Source organism: Chiloscyllium punctatum, chromosome 42 (genome assembly GCF_047496795.1).
Source record: "Chiloscyllium punctatum isolate Juve2018m chromosome 42, sChiPun1.3, whole genome shotgun sequence".
Classification (NCBI taxonomy): domain Eukaryota; kingdom Metazoa; phylum Chordata; class Chondrichthyes; order Orectolobiformes; family Hemiscylliidae; genus Chiloscyllium; species Chiloscyllium punctatum.
In genome coordinates this window covers 31,930,518-31,945,747 of record NC_092780.1, presented here as the reverse complement: position 1 = coordinate 31,945,747, position 15,230 = coordinate 31,930,518, and the positions used below count along the sequence as shown (strand labels likewise).

Here is a 15,230-nt window from a genome sequence, read left to right as displayed (position 1 = left end):
TTGCTGACTTTAGCTGACCTAAAGTACCATTCTCCCACCAGAGGGCCTTGGAACTACTCATTCATTGTCTTCACACCATTTCCTGATTATCATCAGGAATGTGTCCTGTTGTAAATTGCTCTTGCCTTCAACGTCTGACAGGATCAAGTGCTCACCACCAGATGGTAGCAGAATTAGATTATTTAAAAAAACCATGACATTCTAATGTTGCAACACTGGGCACACCAATAAAAGACAGGACTGCAAAATAAATATGTCACAAATCTGCATATGTGGAAATTGTATTATTATGCTGCATGAGTTTTATTACAACTCCAATAATACTAGAAAGCTATTTATGAATAAATAAATTAATATCATAAAGCCCAGTGATGTTGAGTCTTTCTCCCTCGTGTGGGAAATCCTTCAAATGCTACACAATTGCAGGATAAGGGATCTGCCAGTAAAGATAGAGGGCCATTTGACCCATTGAGCCTAGGTCAGCCCGTGAAAGTTACATGGCTTCCCACATTGTTTAAAGCTTGTGGTGGCAAACAGAAATCTTACTTGAATTTTTAATTAGACTGGAGAGAAGGTAATCACAGGATAATATGACACAGAATAAGGACCATTCTGCATATTATGGCTCTCTTGGCTTTTTGAGTCTTGTAGACCTAGAAATGCTTCCTTTCAAGTGTTGATCTCTCGGCACTGACCCTCCCGCCACTGCAGGCCTGCCTCAGCAATGAGATCCCCACCCAGAGGATCACTGACCCTCTGACTGTATGATTCAGCTCCATTAGTACTGCGCTATCTTAGCGCTGACCTTACAACAATGCGATGTTCCCTCAGCATTGCCCACCTCTTTCCTCTCCTCTCCCCCCCCCTCCAATAATGCTGTGCTCCCTCATCACTGACTCTCCAACTGTATGGTCCAGCCCCATCAGTACTAACCCTCCTCCTTTTAATATGTTATACTTAGATATAAATTAAATCTTCATTTGAGTAACAAGTTTCATATTTACAAGATGGTAAATTTACTTTTATTATGAATAAAATGATATGCCTACAATGAAAAATATTTTATTTTCCAAAAAGCAAAACGATAGTTCAAATAAGTTCAGTAGATGTTTTCTGTTTCAGTGGTAGAAAGTACATCATTTCTAAAAGACAAAAAGTAAAAGTGATACAAAAACAAAATGCCATTGATGCTGGAAATCTGAAATAAAACAGATAGTTAACACTCAGCTTGTGTGGCAGCATCTGTGGAGAGAGGAAAAGAGTTATCTCTAACAGACCTGAAACCTCAACCTCTTTTTCTCTCTCTCAGGTACTGCCACGATGGAAGTAATGTTCTAATTTCAGTCAAGAATTGTTAAAGCTATCCAGAAGCTAGCTATAAAAATACATTGAGAAAAAGTCAATTAGGTCAATTTTTAGGTACATTTCATCAAACTAACAAATGTTTTCCTTCACTGAAGGGGCTCTGCTGTAGTGTGTTTCAACTAATTTCTTCTGTGTGGGTTATTTTCACTTAACAGTGTTAGATACCAACTGAAACACATTCAAAGTTTCAAATATCTCGTTAAACAATTCATGATACTAGTAACCTATCCAAGAGTTTTTTTTAAAAAAACTATGACCTTGACTTTTCAATATTGACACAATATTTCACAAAAGTTTGGCATTTTGTGAAGAAAAATTTTCCACCCCCCCCAAAAAGTCATTGGTGTTTCACAGTTCATATTACCTGTGGATGTAAACTTGTAGCTCTGAACAGCTGCACACTCCAGTCTAATATCTTTCAAATAATCTATCGCTTTCGTTCTCCTTTCTGTGTTCTCTTCTTCTCCTTTTCTTTTCTTTCCTGTTTGGCAAGTTTATCTTTCTCTCGCTGTAGTTTATCTTGCTCCTTCTTTTTTTGTGCATCTTCCCGAGCCTTCTCTCTCTCTGCTTTTTTTGCAACAAGAACTGATTCAACATTTGTGTTTTTGAAAAGAGCTAGTATCAAATTAAGGAATTATACCAAATAGCATTGTTACAAGGGTACTAATAATTTTTCTTCATGATTTTTGTTTAATTTACTACCTCCTTTACAGATTATTTTGAAATAGCAGAACTGAAAGAAAATAAAAATACAGCCTATGGTGGTGAAGTCAAAGAAGCAGAACTTGGCCCCATTTCAGTGGAAGATGTCCTTATTATAAATATATTGAGGATACACACTCAACTTAGCCTACTCTATTAAAGCCACTTTCCTGATCAAACCCAAACAGCAAGTCTAATTTTCACTTTTCTGTTTGCATTTGAGGTTTCCTGCCTACCTGATGTCAGGTTGCCTAAAAATCATGATGAATGACCAAGGAACATCCAATTTGCCCATAGCAAAAAGATAGTAATCCTATCGAAACACCTCATTTTTAGTTAAATTCGTAAACAGATGAGACAGTGCAACATCAGTAAATCAACAGTGCTTTCTCGCAGAACTTGCTTAGCAATGCACAGTAGCAGCAGTGGTGTTGTCTACTAAATGTACTGCCGAAATTCACTAAGGCTCTTAAGACAGTACTTTCCAACCTACGACCACGACAATCTAAAGAGGCATGGGCAGCAGATACATGAGAATAGAAGCACCACCTGCAAATTCCACTCAAAGTCTTTCGCTATCCGAAATTGGAAGTATATTGCCATTCCTCAACTGCTGATTGGTCAAAGTCCTGGCACTCCCTCCCAAAATAACACTGGGGGCTACACAAAATGTACTGCAGTGGTTCAAGGAAGCAGCTCACCACCTTAAGGGCAGTTAGGAATATGCAATAATGCTGGGCCTGCCAGCAAAGAATTATAAAATACTTTTCAGATGTATATACAGAATTGGCATAGCATGTGCAAAACATCATGGGTTCCAAAACACCAGAACTAGCATACTAACAACAAAACAGCCTCACATTGGAGGTTACCAAGAATTTGGGGAAGGGGCAGTGGGATCCTGGTGCCCTAACAGTTGGAAGCTCATCTGATAAAATAAATTCAAGATATAGCATTACAACTGCTTGAAAACAGGTGAGGTCTATTTGATTTTTCCTTGCCAACTTCATGTTAAATTAGGTTATGATTCTAAAGAGTCATCATATCAGACTTGAAACATTTATTGTGTTTCTCTCTCCAATGCTGCTGGACTTGCTGAGTTTCTCAAACATTTTGTGTTTGCATCTAAATCAACTTGCAAGGCATGCCTTGATCAGTTGTCAAACTTAAGAACACAATTATTGCCTTAAAGTTTTCTGTAAACTTGGCCCCATTCAACAGTTGAAACTTTGTAATAACGTCTTCCAACAGTCAAGATGACATCCTGGCATACAGCAAGAATAAGCACGAAGACTGTTTTGAGGAAAATAATGAAAGGACTTCCCATCTCTTCAAACAGCAGCAGTTCATATGATTGAGAAGCATCACAGTCATCAACCAAATAAAGCCTACGAAAATGTAAATATAATTTCCAGTGGGCTTGAAGAAAAATGCAGAGTGACTTGGTACAAAGCAACACCCATTTTGGCATGACCCATTTTCCAAATGTGAAGAATACACATTAATCCTTAATTCTTTTCCCTCAGCTGTTAGGTGTAATCTTTGATATGGCAGCTGTAGCAGTGCTCTTGTGGCACAGTTGTAGTGTCCCCAGATCAGGAGATCCAGATTCAAGACTCACCTGCCCCAGAGGTCTGTAATAATATCTCTGAACATGTCAATAAGAAAATGTCAATGGTTGTTGTAATGTAAAGGTGACAAGTCAATGGGATGGGTTGCACAGTCAATACTTCAAGCCTGCTTCATGAGGACCAAGTCAACTGGAAGCACATTCAATTAATCCAATAGAATGCTAAGTATTTGTTCTTGTATTTAGTGTCACAAGATTCCAAACATACCCGTTTGAGCAATTCACCAAAAAAGCCATTGGAAACAATTTGGCACAAACTACTGATACAGGCAACAGTAAGTACTGCTACTAAAATAGTTCTCTCACATGCAGAGTAGATTACCAAACCTCAACATGAATGATGAGGTGGAAGAGGTGTCCAAGATCGGTTTGATGAATTTCGCACAAATGCAATCAGCTGCAGAAAGCTACAGCTAGTGATCTACAAGTGAAAGCACAATGGAAAGTTATCACAAAAGGATGGCCTTGGATGATACATGAAGTGCTGCACGCTCTCAAAAGCTTTTCTTCATCCAGGTATGAACTTGATATCTCAAGAGAAAGACTTTTATATACAAAACTCTTTGGCAAGACACACTGTCCTGGCTATATCTAGGAGATATAGTCCCATATCTAAATGCAGCAGACTTGGACAACATCCACACTTGAGTTGAAAAGTGACAAGTGGTCACACAGGAAAGGATACCTGTCACAGGACATTACAGAGTGGCCAGAGATTAACAATGCTAATGATAGGACAGTGAGGATGTGGGAGACATACCAGAGTCATCAATCACAACAGCGTAAAGAAACACCCTCAAGATTCCATCAATCCCCTGTCCAAAGTAACAGAAGATTTATTCACCATACAGAGGATAGGAAGGAGACCAGAATTGCACGCAATATTCCAACAAACAATTGGCCTAACCAATGTCCTTTACAGCCATAACAACTTCCCAACTCCTGTACTCAATACTATTAAATCTTCTTAAAAAAAAGACAAACTGAGATGGTATATTACCACATCTGGAATACAGTGTGCTGTATTCATCTTATTTCAGGAAGGATATAAGATGTTGGAAGCAAAACAATGTTGGTTTATTAGACTCTGCAGCTCCAACTGACCAATTTATCTGTTAATTAAACTTGTTTGAAATTCAGGTAAATGGAGTCTGTTAGTTACTAATGAATGGTAATTCATGTTAAGGAATACAAGACAATGACAGGCACACAGAGCTCAAACTACCTACAATATCCACCGTCTAAGTGTAATAGCCAGACAGCATTACAAACACGGTTTTCTATGGGGCTGGGCTCAGAAAGTTGAACAGGCTACATCTCTGGCATGACCACATAAGCTCAAAGCAGACCTTCCATAAGCGATGTCTCAGGAAAAATGATAGAAAGGTGGGCAAGTGCCAGTTCCAGAAACTTACTTGCAAATCTCATATTTAGTTAAAAAGATCCACATTAATAATTTGAACATGTTTGAAAAAAATGAGAAATCTATCATACAATGTATAAAACCTTGTACATGTGGAGAAGGTATTTCAATAACACTATAGGAAGAGGTTACTTAGCCATTAAACGTGTACCAGCTCTTTTGAAAAGCTCTTTTCTCACATCCCACAATTCCTTTTGTCCTCTGGCAGGAAATGTACTCAAGTACATCTTCTATTTATGCATCAGAAATTTGTTCCCCCACTCCACTCTGAATGCCCCTTCCACACGGAGATAAAGTCCCCCAATATAATCACTCCTTCACCTCTCAGCAACCGATCTCTCCCATTGCTTGCTGGTCTATTAAATATACCATGTAGTATATTCTATTGTCTACAGCAGTTCAATGTAGAAATTAGCATACAATGACTAGAGGAGCTTTTTTTTAAAAATAGTTATTGGTTTACAAAAAACATTATATTCAAGATTCTGCATATTAAATGTGCAGATTTGACTCTTAAAACTGCAAATGAGATAAAGATCTTTATCCCAAGCAATTGTTTTTAAATAACTATTTTAATTAGAGTCAAATCTAATTACAAACTATTACTATTGCAACTGATCTATCAAAGCAACGAGAAAAATAACCAAAGCTTTAGGACATTTGATTGATCATAGTTACTGGTGGGTATTGAGGTCAGAATGCTGAAGAACTCATCTGATAAACTGTAAAACCTAGAATCCCTACAGTGTGAAAGCAGACCATTCGACCCATCGAGTCCACATTGACCCTCCAAAGAACATCCCGTCCAGACTCACCCCCTAGCCTTATAACCCTGCATTCCCCATGGCTAATCCATCCAGTCCGGCCACGCTAAATTGACCATAGTATGCAATCGACCTAACCTGCACATCTTTGGCCAGTGGGAGGAAACCGGAGCAACCAGTAGAAACCCACACAGACAAGGGGAGAATGTGTAAATTCCACACAGACAGACAGTCACCCGAGGCTACAATCAAACCGGGGTCTCTGGAGGTGTGAGGCAGCAGTGCTAACCACTGAGCTACCGTGTCACCCTAAAGCTGTGAAGTACCAGCAGCTTTTCCATGCAACCGAACACTACAGATAAACTTTATACGACAATTACAAATGGCTTCTTAAATAAAGAGATTAAAATTGTTGCCCCACAATAACCTTCAATAGTTTGCACAATTAATTTTAAGTAGATCAAGATATTGCATAGTTTTGAATGATAGTCACAACTTCTTTGCAAATTAAGAATATGATTAAATTAACTTAAGCTGTTAACAGATGATCAAGATAAATGCATCAGAAAAAGGATACATTTGTCTTCAAAGTTAAATGCTCCACTTGTTCCATGGGATTCTTCATCTTCAGTGCTCAAGTTAAAGAAACTAAAAGTTTACACTATAAGCAACAAATAACATCAACAAATGATTAGCATTGGAGGACTTTTAATTTGATCACACTGCTTTTTTTTTAAATATATATATGACCTATAACCAAACTGAATTTAGCCAATTTCATTTAATATCCACCTTTCCAAAATATGTAGAATTAATTTTCCTCCTCCATTGCTCACAAAAACAACAGGAATGAACTGACAGTAGCATTATGCAACCTCATTTATTAATTCCCAAAGTAACTTGGAGAAGTACTGCAAACAGGAAAACAAATAGGCCAGGCAAAGAGGCTAACTGAATTAACCTGCAATCCCTTCACCTCTGGGAAAAAGGTTAAAAACAAAAGTAGTTTAATAAAACATTTCATAAACAAACATTAGTTTGGTCAGTATCAAACAAATTCCAAATGGAAGTAAGACACACAAATGTACAGGCCGTTATGCTATAATCCACGTTTCGTTAACACAAATTAGCTATTACACGATTGATGAATTGAGGACACAGTTTCTAAAGGCAACTGTTTAAAACATGTGTTGCGATTCCATCAGCAACACTTTAAGCGCCATTTTTAAAGCAATTTTTCTATAATGCGGGATTGCACAAGAACACAACCATCATGTTACAGGAGAACTACGTGTACCCATAATATGGCATAAGGTGGCAGAAGAAATACTGGGACGTGAAGAATAACCATCTGAACAGACAGATTAACATCTTCAATTAAATGGAGGACTCAATGACTCAGGTTTAAAAAAAAATCCAGATACTAAATGCAGGCATCAGTTCAATGGGAGGATGAAAGACATACAGAACAAAGATGAAACCACCTTTAGCAGATCGAACCATTAAAGGTGTTAAAATTAGAACAATAATTTGTGATTTCATCCTCAGAATGCCCAAGGAACAGTTATAAATGACAGTGAGACTGGAAGTATCAGGTTTTGAAAGGCCCAAAGTGATGAGGCACAGTTCTCAAAATGCAAATTCTGTGGATGAGGATAAAGATAATGGCAAATCAAAACAAATGATACAGATTACATGACTACCTTGTGATCAATGTGTTGGTCATTGATTCTTTTACTGTGCAGTAGCAATTCTCTCACTTTATATGGAACAGGTAAAATGTTACTTTAATTCATTTAAGTTGTGAAATTTACTAAAGTTGAAGCACTACTTACTTTAGGTTTGCAATAAGTTTGTGGATAGTAAAGAGAAAGGCAAATTCCACTAGAAATAGATGGTATTTACTTTCTAAACACTGATTTAGTCTCATGACTTGTTCACACTCGACTAAATTTTTAAGAAAAAGACACAAATTAAGCTTAACATAGAGCATAAGGTTTTGTTTTGGGAAGTCTGTGATTCTGCAATGAATTTAATCAGGACATCATTACAAAACCTCAGCATGTCAGACAAATATTAATAGCATCAATTGATAAGAATCCAAAGAAAAGCAAATTATTTTGAAGTTATATGGACAAGATTGTTCACTCTAACTGTTAATAGTTAAAATCCTACAATGGTTGACACAGCGTAAATGGGAGGGATTTTAAGAAATGTCCATTCAGTAAAAAAGTGAAGGACACTCATGTCTGACTGTATGCCTTCCACTGACTAAAGGTATGAGACAAATACATATTTTCAGTCCAGATTTTACAAAGAAAAGGCAAAGTCCCCAAAATAACACTTGACTAAGTGAATTCAGAGGAAGAGGACCAGATTCATTCTACCATATTGTATGGCTTGGAGTTATATTATCTCAGCCTCTTCATCACTGAACAGACGGGTGCTTCCCTCCAAAAGGGGAAAAATAAATAGTTTCCTCATGCCGTTTTCCCACATTACTTTTTCAGCAATTGATTCAGGACCCTCTCTACAATTGATCTGGGAAGCAAAATGGAGGTTTTTAAATCCACATTGATAATAACCAATTCAGTCCCATCACTACCTCTTTCAATTCTTCCACTGTTGCTAAATGATCTGATTGTTTATCCAAAATCTAGTAGTGAGCATAGATTTTCTCCAGTTAAACACTAGGGAGATAAACTATTATCTCCAGACCCTAAAAGTTCCAAATTTTATTTCTCTTGCTGGCAATGAGGCTGAACTAAACTGCTCCCAACCCCAGTGCCATATTTGATTCAGTGATAAGCTTCTCACCACTCACCCATGTCAAAACCTAGACCATTTATTTCCATTTTTGCATTGTTGCCTCTTAGTTCATCTGTTACTAGACCATCATTCATAATGCCTTTAATCTTAAGTATTTTCTACCTTGCATAAATTTGAGGCCATCCAATACACTCACACTAAATCCCATTTAACTATCATCCAAGTGCTCACAAACTGATAATATCTCCCACTCAAGCAATGCCTCCTTTTAAAGATTCTCAATCCCTCCATGGCTTCAGCACTACTTAATTCTAATCTCCTCTAACTCCATAAATCAGAAGAGGGCTCAGCTATAATTCTGGTCACATAACATTCCAGATTTTAACTGTTGTACAATGCCTGGATTTATTAATTTCCCATTTAACAAACTCTGGAATTCCCTCACCAAATCACTCCTTTTCCAGTTATCCCATACCTGACAGTAGAATACAGGTATCGGAGTTTTGGATGAGCTCAGGTCTGCAGAGGATATATGCCAAGAGGCCAGCCAGGCAATTCAGTCTTTGGAGTGTTAAGGAAGCGAAAGCAGTGGTAGCTAAGGAACAAACATTGTGGAGAGAACCAGAAACCCTCTTCAGTCCTCCCAATACTTAGTTGCAACAAATGTGTTCATCCAATTGTAGAAGAAACACAGAGGCAGTGGAGGGTTTGAGATAAGCAGAGCTGGTGCCTGTGTAAATGTGAATCCTGAGGTTGTGACTTTGCATCCCCAAGACATCCAAAAATGCTTTGTAATCAGTAGATTATTTGCACAGTTCAAAGCACCTGCCAATTTGCAATAAATTACAATACATTAATGCCAGAAAAGTGGTATTCACTGGCAGGTGAAAAGACACAGATGAGCCAGAAATAGAAAGAGATTGAATTTCATCATGTCTACTTTTTAAACAATACAAAACATTATACCTTTGACCCAGTTTTGATCATTAGCACTTTCTTCATTCATATTAAAGACATTAATACATAGGAAAGATTGAGCACTGCAATAATATTACAACCTGCAAAATGTTTTACTAACATTACCTTCATTCATTTTCTTTCTTTCATCCATCCAATGTCTTTCAAAAGACTTTGCTTTTTTTTTACAAAAATCATTGAACTGTTCAATTAAATTTGTACCCACTAAAAATATTCACTGATTATGTTCTTTTACTGGAGAGGAAGGATGGAAAAAGAGAAAGCCTAGTCTTTCAAGTCAATGTCAGGAAAATAATTCCACTGAATAAATCTTAATTCTTCTTCCCAAAAGTCAGTACCAGAAAGGATATTCTTCCTCATCAGTTATATTTGCATACTGTGCAAGAACTGCAGCTTTCCTCGATTTCTCCTCTTCTGAAGTGTCTTTTTGTTTCACAACAATCTGAGCCTGTTTCTCAATCATACTTGCGATGGCGTGTACTTCATCTTAAAAAGATGAACAGAAGAACTCCAATTAGATATTAAACCTGTATAATTTAAACACCAACAGAAGCAAAGATTTTTCCTTCTCAAATTATGTTCATAGTAATATCTAACATTTATAAATACAACATACTCACCCAATTAATTGACTTTATGCATTTAAAATATGCAAAACTACAGCAATTACTGGACATCTGAGATTATCCTGATCTTTACCTTCAACATTTTTTTCTTGTGAGATACTGTTTGTGGTTTCAGACCATTTCTGAATTATATCTTTGCAAATTACTGCCAATGAATCTTCATCCTGAAAGTAATAACAAGAGTAGGATTTCAGATGTGTGCGCTTATATCCGAGGAAAAATTAGCAATGGATTCAAGATTAACAAACATAGTCATGTGCATGGATCAAAACTGGTTTGGCCTTTTGTGAAGGTGTTCTGTACACACACAAAAAAAAGGGCAAATTCAACCTAAAAAAAAATTACCATAATATTTCACAGGATCCCTACAGTATGGAAACAGGCCCTTTGGCCCAACAAGTCCACATCGACCCTGCGAAGAGCCACGCATCAAGACCCACTCCCCCATCCTTATACTTGACATTTACCCATGACTAATGCATCTAACCCAAACATCCCTGAACACTTTGGGCAATTTAGCATTGTCAATTCATCTAACCTGCACATCTTTGGATCATGGGAGGAAATCAGAGCACCCGGAGGAAATCAACGGGAAGAATGTGCAAACTCCACATAGACAATTGCCAGAGGCTGTGATTGAACTTGGGTCCCTGGCACTGTGAGGCAGCAGTGCTAACCACTGCACCACCATGTCTCCAATCATCAGTAAAGTCATCATTAATTCCATCAAGCAGTGCTGATGAACTGTTCACCAAAGCAGTTTGGGTTTTATTCAGACCATAAGGTTCAAAACAAGGACAACAAAAGTTCAACTGCAGGATGAAGTAACCATGACCACCTTTAACATCAAAGTTATTATTCAGCTTCAGCACACTAGAACAGACATTTCTCACATTCTTAGTGTATTTTGGCATAGCGCAAGATTCTTCATTCATGATGTTGTTACTATACAAGGATCAGCATACTGGAACCTGGCACTGATAATTTTAGTATTCATTTCAATTTGCAATTCCACAGAAAGTTTATCATATTCAACCACACCTGGACATCCAGCCTTAGGCAGATAAGTAGCAAATAACATCTCATCTAATCCAACCATTTTCCCTTGATGCTCAAAGGCATTACCATCACTGAGTCCCCAACTATTAGTTGCCATTGACTAGAAACAGGAAGAGTGTAGCTATACAAAAACTGTGGCTGGAAGTTTTAGGGTTGGTAATTGACCTCCAAAAGCCCACCATCAAGAAGGCAAAAAATAAGTGTAATGAAATAGTCTCCATTTGCCTGGCTAAATGCAGCTCTAACAACGCTCCAGTAGCTTGACAGAATGCATGCTAAAGAAGCCAGCATAACTGACACTCCACCCAGCCATCACCTTTAGCATTCACTCCTTTCACCGGTGATGTTCAGTGTCAACAGTTTGTACCATCTGCAAGACACACTGCAATAACTGGCCAAGGTTCCTTTGGCAGCACTTCCAGAGCTGTGACCACTACCACCTAGAAGGATAAAAGGCAGCAGGTGCCTGGGAACACCACCACCTACACATTCCTTTCCAAACCACATACCATTACAATTTGCAACTGTAATTGCTGTCCTTTTACTATCTCCACCCCAAAATCCTGGAACTTTCTTAATGTCAGTGTACGCCCAAATACTGCAATGATTTGAGAAGGCAGCTCATCATGCGACACTCTAGGGCAATTAAGGATAGGCAATGAATTTTGGTCTAGCACAGAACACATGCGCAAATAAAGAAAAGACCTGAACTGAGACTAGGTAGCAAGTCACACGAGTTCCCAGCCACGACCATTTTCAATCAACATTCTGACCTTCACCCATACCAGAAATAACAGATTGCAAAAGCAGTGATGTTTTCAGTGGAGTGTTGTTATCGGTCATTTGGAAGAGGAAGTGGACACAACATGAGATGGGGAAATAATTTACAAAATGATCTAACATGGGCCCAAGAAGAGAAGTTACTGGTCTGGAGCATCCTGAAAATGGTGTTGTGTAAGCAGTAAGTGGTCACATGACTGAGCTCAGATTACAGGGGGCATGAACAGTGGGGAGAAACTAAAAAAGTAATGAGTGTTGTTTAGTATGAAATTTGCTGCCATGAAAATGGGCAGCACGGTGGCACAGTGGTTAGCACTGCAGCCTCACAGCGCCAGAGACCCGGGTTCAATTCCCACCTCAGGCGACTGACTGTGTGGAGTTTGCACATTCTCCCCGTGTCTGCGTGGGTTTCCTCCAGGTGCTCCGGTTTCCTCCCACAGTCCAAAGATGTGCAGGTCAGGTGAATTGGCCATGCTAAATTGCCCGTAGTGTTAGGTAAGGGGTAAATGTAGGGGTATGGGTGGGTTGTGCTTCGGCAGGGCTGTGTGGAATTGTGGGGCTGAAGGGCCTGTTTCCACACTAAGTAATCTAATCTAATCTAAAATAGCCAGATCTGGATCAACATGTTATGTCATATGCATGTGGTCCTGTTGTAGTTCTTATGTCACAGAATTTGTGACAAGGATGTCACCGAAAAATCAATACTTATTCATAACCACCAATTCTCTCAATGAAAAATCTTAGTGAGGAGGAAGACTCAAAAAGTCTTGGTTTGTTTTCTGTTGAAGCAGCGAAGCCGAGGAAGGAGTCTGACTGAGGCACACAAAATTGAGAGGTATAGATAAGGTAGATCATGAGAACCTTTTCCCCATGGCAGATACTTCTAAGACCTGAGGGCATAAGTTTAAGGTGGGGAATAAGTGGTTCAGATGAGATCCAAGAAAACGATTCAACCCAGAGGGTGGTAGAAATAAAAAAACACGCTGCCTGAGAGGGTGGATGAGACTGGTCCTCTCACATTTAAGAATCATCTGGATGAGCAAGTAGGCTATGGATCAAATGCAGGGAAAATGCAATTCTAGTAGCTTGGTTTTTGTTGGTCAGCATAAATATGGTGATCCAAAAGGCCCGTTTCTATGACTACCCTTGTATGTCTGTCTCTTTTAAGGCTGGAGTTCAATGTGACTATTTTTGAAGACTGCATTTACCATGATAGTCGCATAATTTCACAGTAAGGAATTTGATACTGAGCCCAGGAATGCTACAGAGAATAAAAGCTGGAGTGAGATAGAACAGTCTCCTGGATGAGTTCAATTCTAAAAACTTTTGAGAACCTCAGCACCATCTAGGACAAGCATTTTATTGCATTTCAATGCAGTGCAACCTCCAATGCTGATGTGCATAAATATGCTATTTAGCAACTCCACAAAATTCCTTCTCAGCTTTCAAATCTGCAACTTCTACCACCGTATGCAGCAGACACAACAGAACACCATCATTGACACATTCCCTCAGCCAAATACTATCTCTATATAGAGTTGTACTGCACTACTTTCATTGCCTTGGATCAAAATGCAGGCACTCCCCAGTAACATGTTGTCCAAGTGGACAGCAGTTGTTTATCTGTACATACTATTCCTGGACAATAGTATTATTGGACAAGTACATAGATAGGAAAGATATAGCGGGATGCAGGCTAAACAGGCAAACGGGACTAGTTCATTTTAGGAAACCTGGTCACCATGACGAGTTGGACAGAAGGGCATGTTTCCGTGCTGAATGACTATAACCTTGATTTATCTATGCTGTATAAAAATGAATGACCCATAAATCACACAATGTTTCAGTCACTGGGCCATACTTGCATACTCCCTACCTGTTTTTTAAAAATCTAGTCTGCAAACCTGATCATTTTCGGAATCCGTCCACAGTTAGTTAATTTGAATCATAAATAGTTTAAGAGAATAAAACTCCAAAAATAAATTCTGGAGAAAGCCGTGAGAATTAAATCAATTATTTGAGCATTGCGAGAAACGACTCTCATATCCAAATGAAAATTTTTTTAAAATGCTAGAAAAGCAGTGTAACTTCTCTCCCTTAAATGAAAGGTTTTCAGAACAAATGCAGCGCATAAGTGCGTAATATTGGGAACGGCTCAGGGTAAGTGTGTCTCAGATTCAGTAGCGACCTGGTGGAATGTTTCGTCTTTCTATTTTCATATAAACATGGTTGGCAGCTACGTGAGGGGAGATGGCTAAATATACCGCTCGGTGGAACAGAATTAGCCAGTGTATCAAATAACAACAAACATTTCAAATTATTGCAACATCAGCACTCGAAACAGATAAGTACGTTTCCCAATGTTAACACTGGAGCGATGCGTTTTTTTTAAATAAACTGCAGAAAGTACACTTAACAGATAGTGAAGGCGGGGAAAGACTCCGACCAAGCCCACACAGCCATGTTTCAGGACTGCACTCACCATAAAAGCGGATAATATGGCTTGAAGAGCTTCAGACTTCTCTTCTTCGTTTTCTTCCTCTCGCAAAATTCCGTTGATGTACGAGCCGTAAACATCCTCATCTATTTCCAGCTCCTCCAGCCGTTGACTGAGCCATACTCCAAACGGTGCCACCGCTGCCTCTCCCCTGGGCGCCGCCATCTTGTGGAGGAGGAGAGGGGGTCCTAACAGAACATCAGATGCCCACGGCGGTGCCTGCCTAACATTGCAGACACCTCTTTCCCGCAGAAGACGTCAGAACTACTGACCCCGCCCCTTCGCCGCCGGCCCCGCCTCTACCGCAATAGGCCCCACCCCTTCGCTAGCTGATGCCGTCTCTACCAGATATTGACTCGGCCCCTTCACCACTCTCCCGCCCCTTCACAACTGGCACTGCCCGTTCACAACTGACCCCGCCCCTTCACAACTGACCCCGCCCCTTCACAACTGACCCCGCCCCTTCACAACTGACCCCGCCCCCTTCACCACATGGGGAGGCCCCCAAAGATTGCACGCGGACTCCCTTTCCCTCCCACTCTTATCCCCTTATTTACCAACCGCCCCGCCCCTTTATGTAAATACAAGACCAGTCTCCGCCCATCCGAGCCCGGCCCCCAGTACAGCCGTGGAGTGA

At 39.4% G+C, this 15,230-nt stretch overlaps 1 protein-coding gene across 2 annotated transcripts; it reads right to left on the bottom strand.

Moving 5' to 3' along the window:
• Window positions 1–1,042: 1,042 nt before the first annotated feature.
• Window positions 1,043–14,845, bottom strand: ccdc43 (coiled-coil domain containing 43). 2 transcript variants are annotated; one of them, XR_011955177.1, is made up of 6 exons: window positions 14,579–14,845; window positions 10,331–10,421; window positions 9,982–10,117; window positions 6,462–6,514; window positions 1,730–1,980; window positions 1,043–1,142 (listed from the first exon to the last, which is right to left on the bottom strand). XR_011955177.1 is itself a non-coding variant. In XM_072561765.1 (5 exons), exons 1-5 carry the CDS (start codon window positions 14,756–14,758, stop codon window positions 1,793–1,795), a joined length of 648 nt encoding a protein of 215 aa, XP_072417866.1. In that variant the 5' UTR covers window positions 14,759–14,845; the 3' UTR covers window positions 1,043–1,792. The 2 variants fall into 2 exon arrangements, 1 of the variants encoding a protein (XP_072417866.1); XM_072561765.1 differs by having other exon boundaries at window positions 1,043–1,980.
• Window positions 14,846–15,230: the final 385 nt, after the last annotated feature.

What these genes read in the sequence shown, in the direction of transcription:
- ccdc43 (XM_072561765.1), bottom strand. Translation starts at nt 14,758, where the DNA reads ATGGCGGCGCCCAGGGGAGAGGCAGCGGTGGCACCGTTTGGAGTATGG. An exon ending in ACAAGAAAAAAATGTTGAAG is followed by an intron (nt 10,118 to 10,330) that starts GTAAAGATCAGG and finishes CATCTTTTTAAG; the next exon opens with ATGAAGTACACGCCATCGCA. An exon ending in AATATAACTGATGAGGAAGA is followed by an intron (nt 6,515 to 9,981) that starts ATATCCTTTCTG and finishes TAACTTGAGCAC; the next exon opens with TGAAGATGAAGAATCCCATG.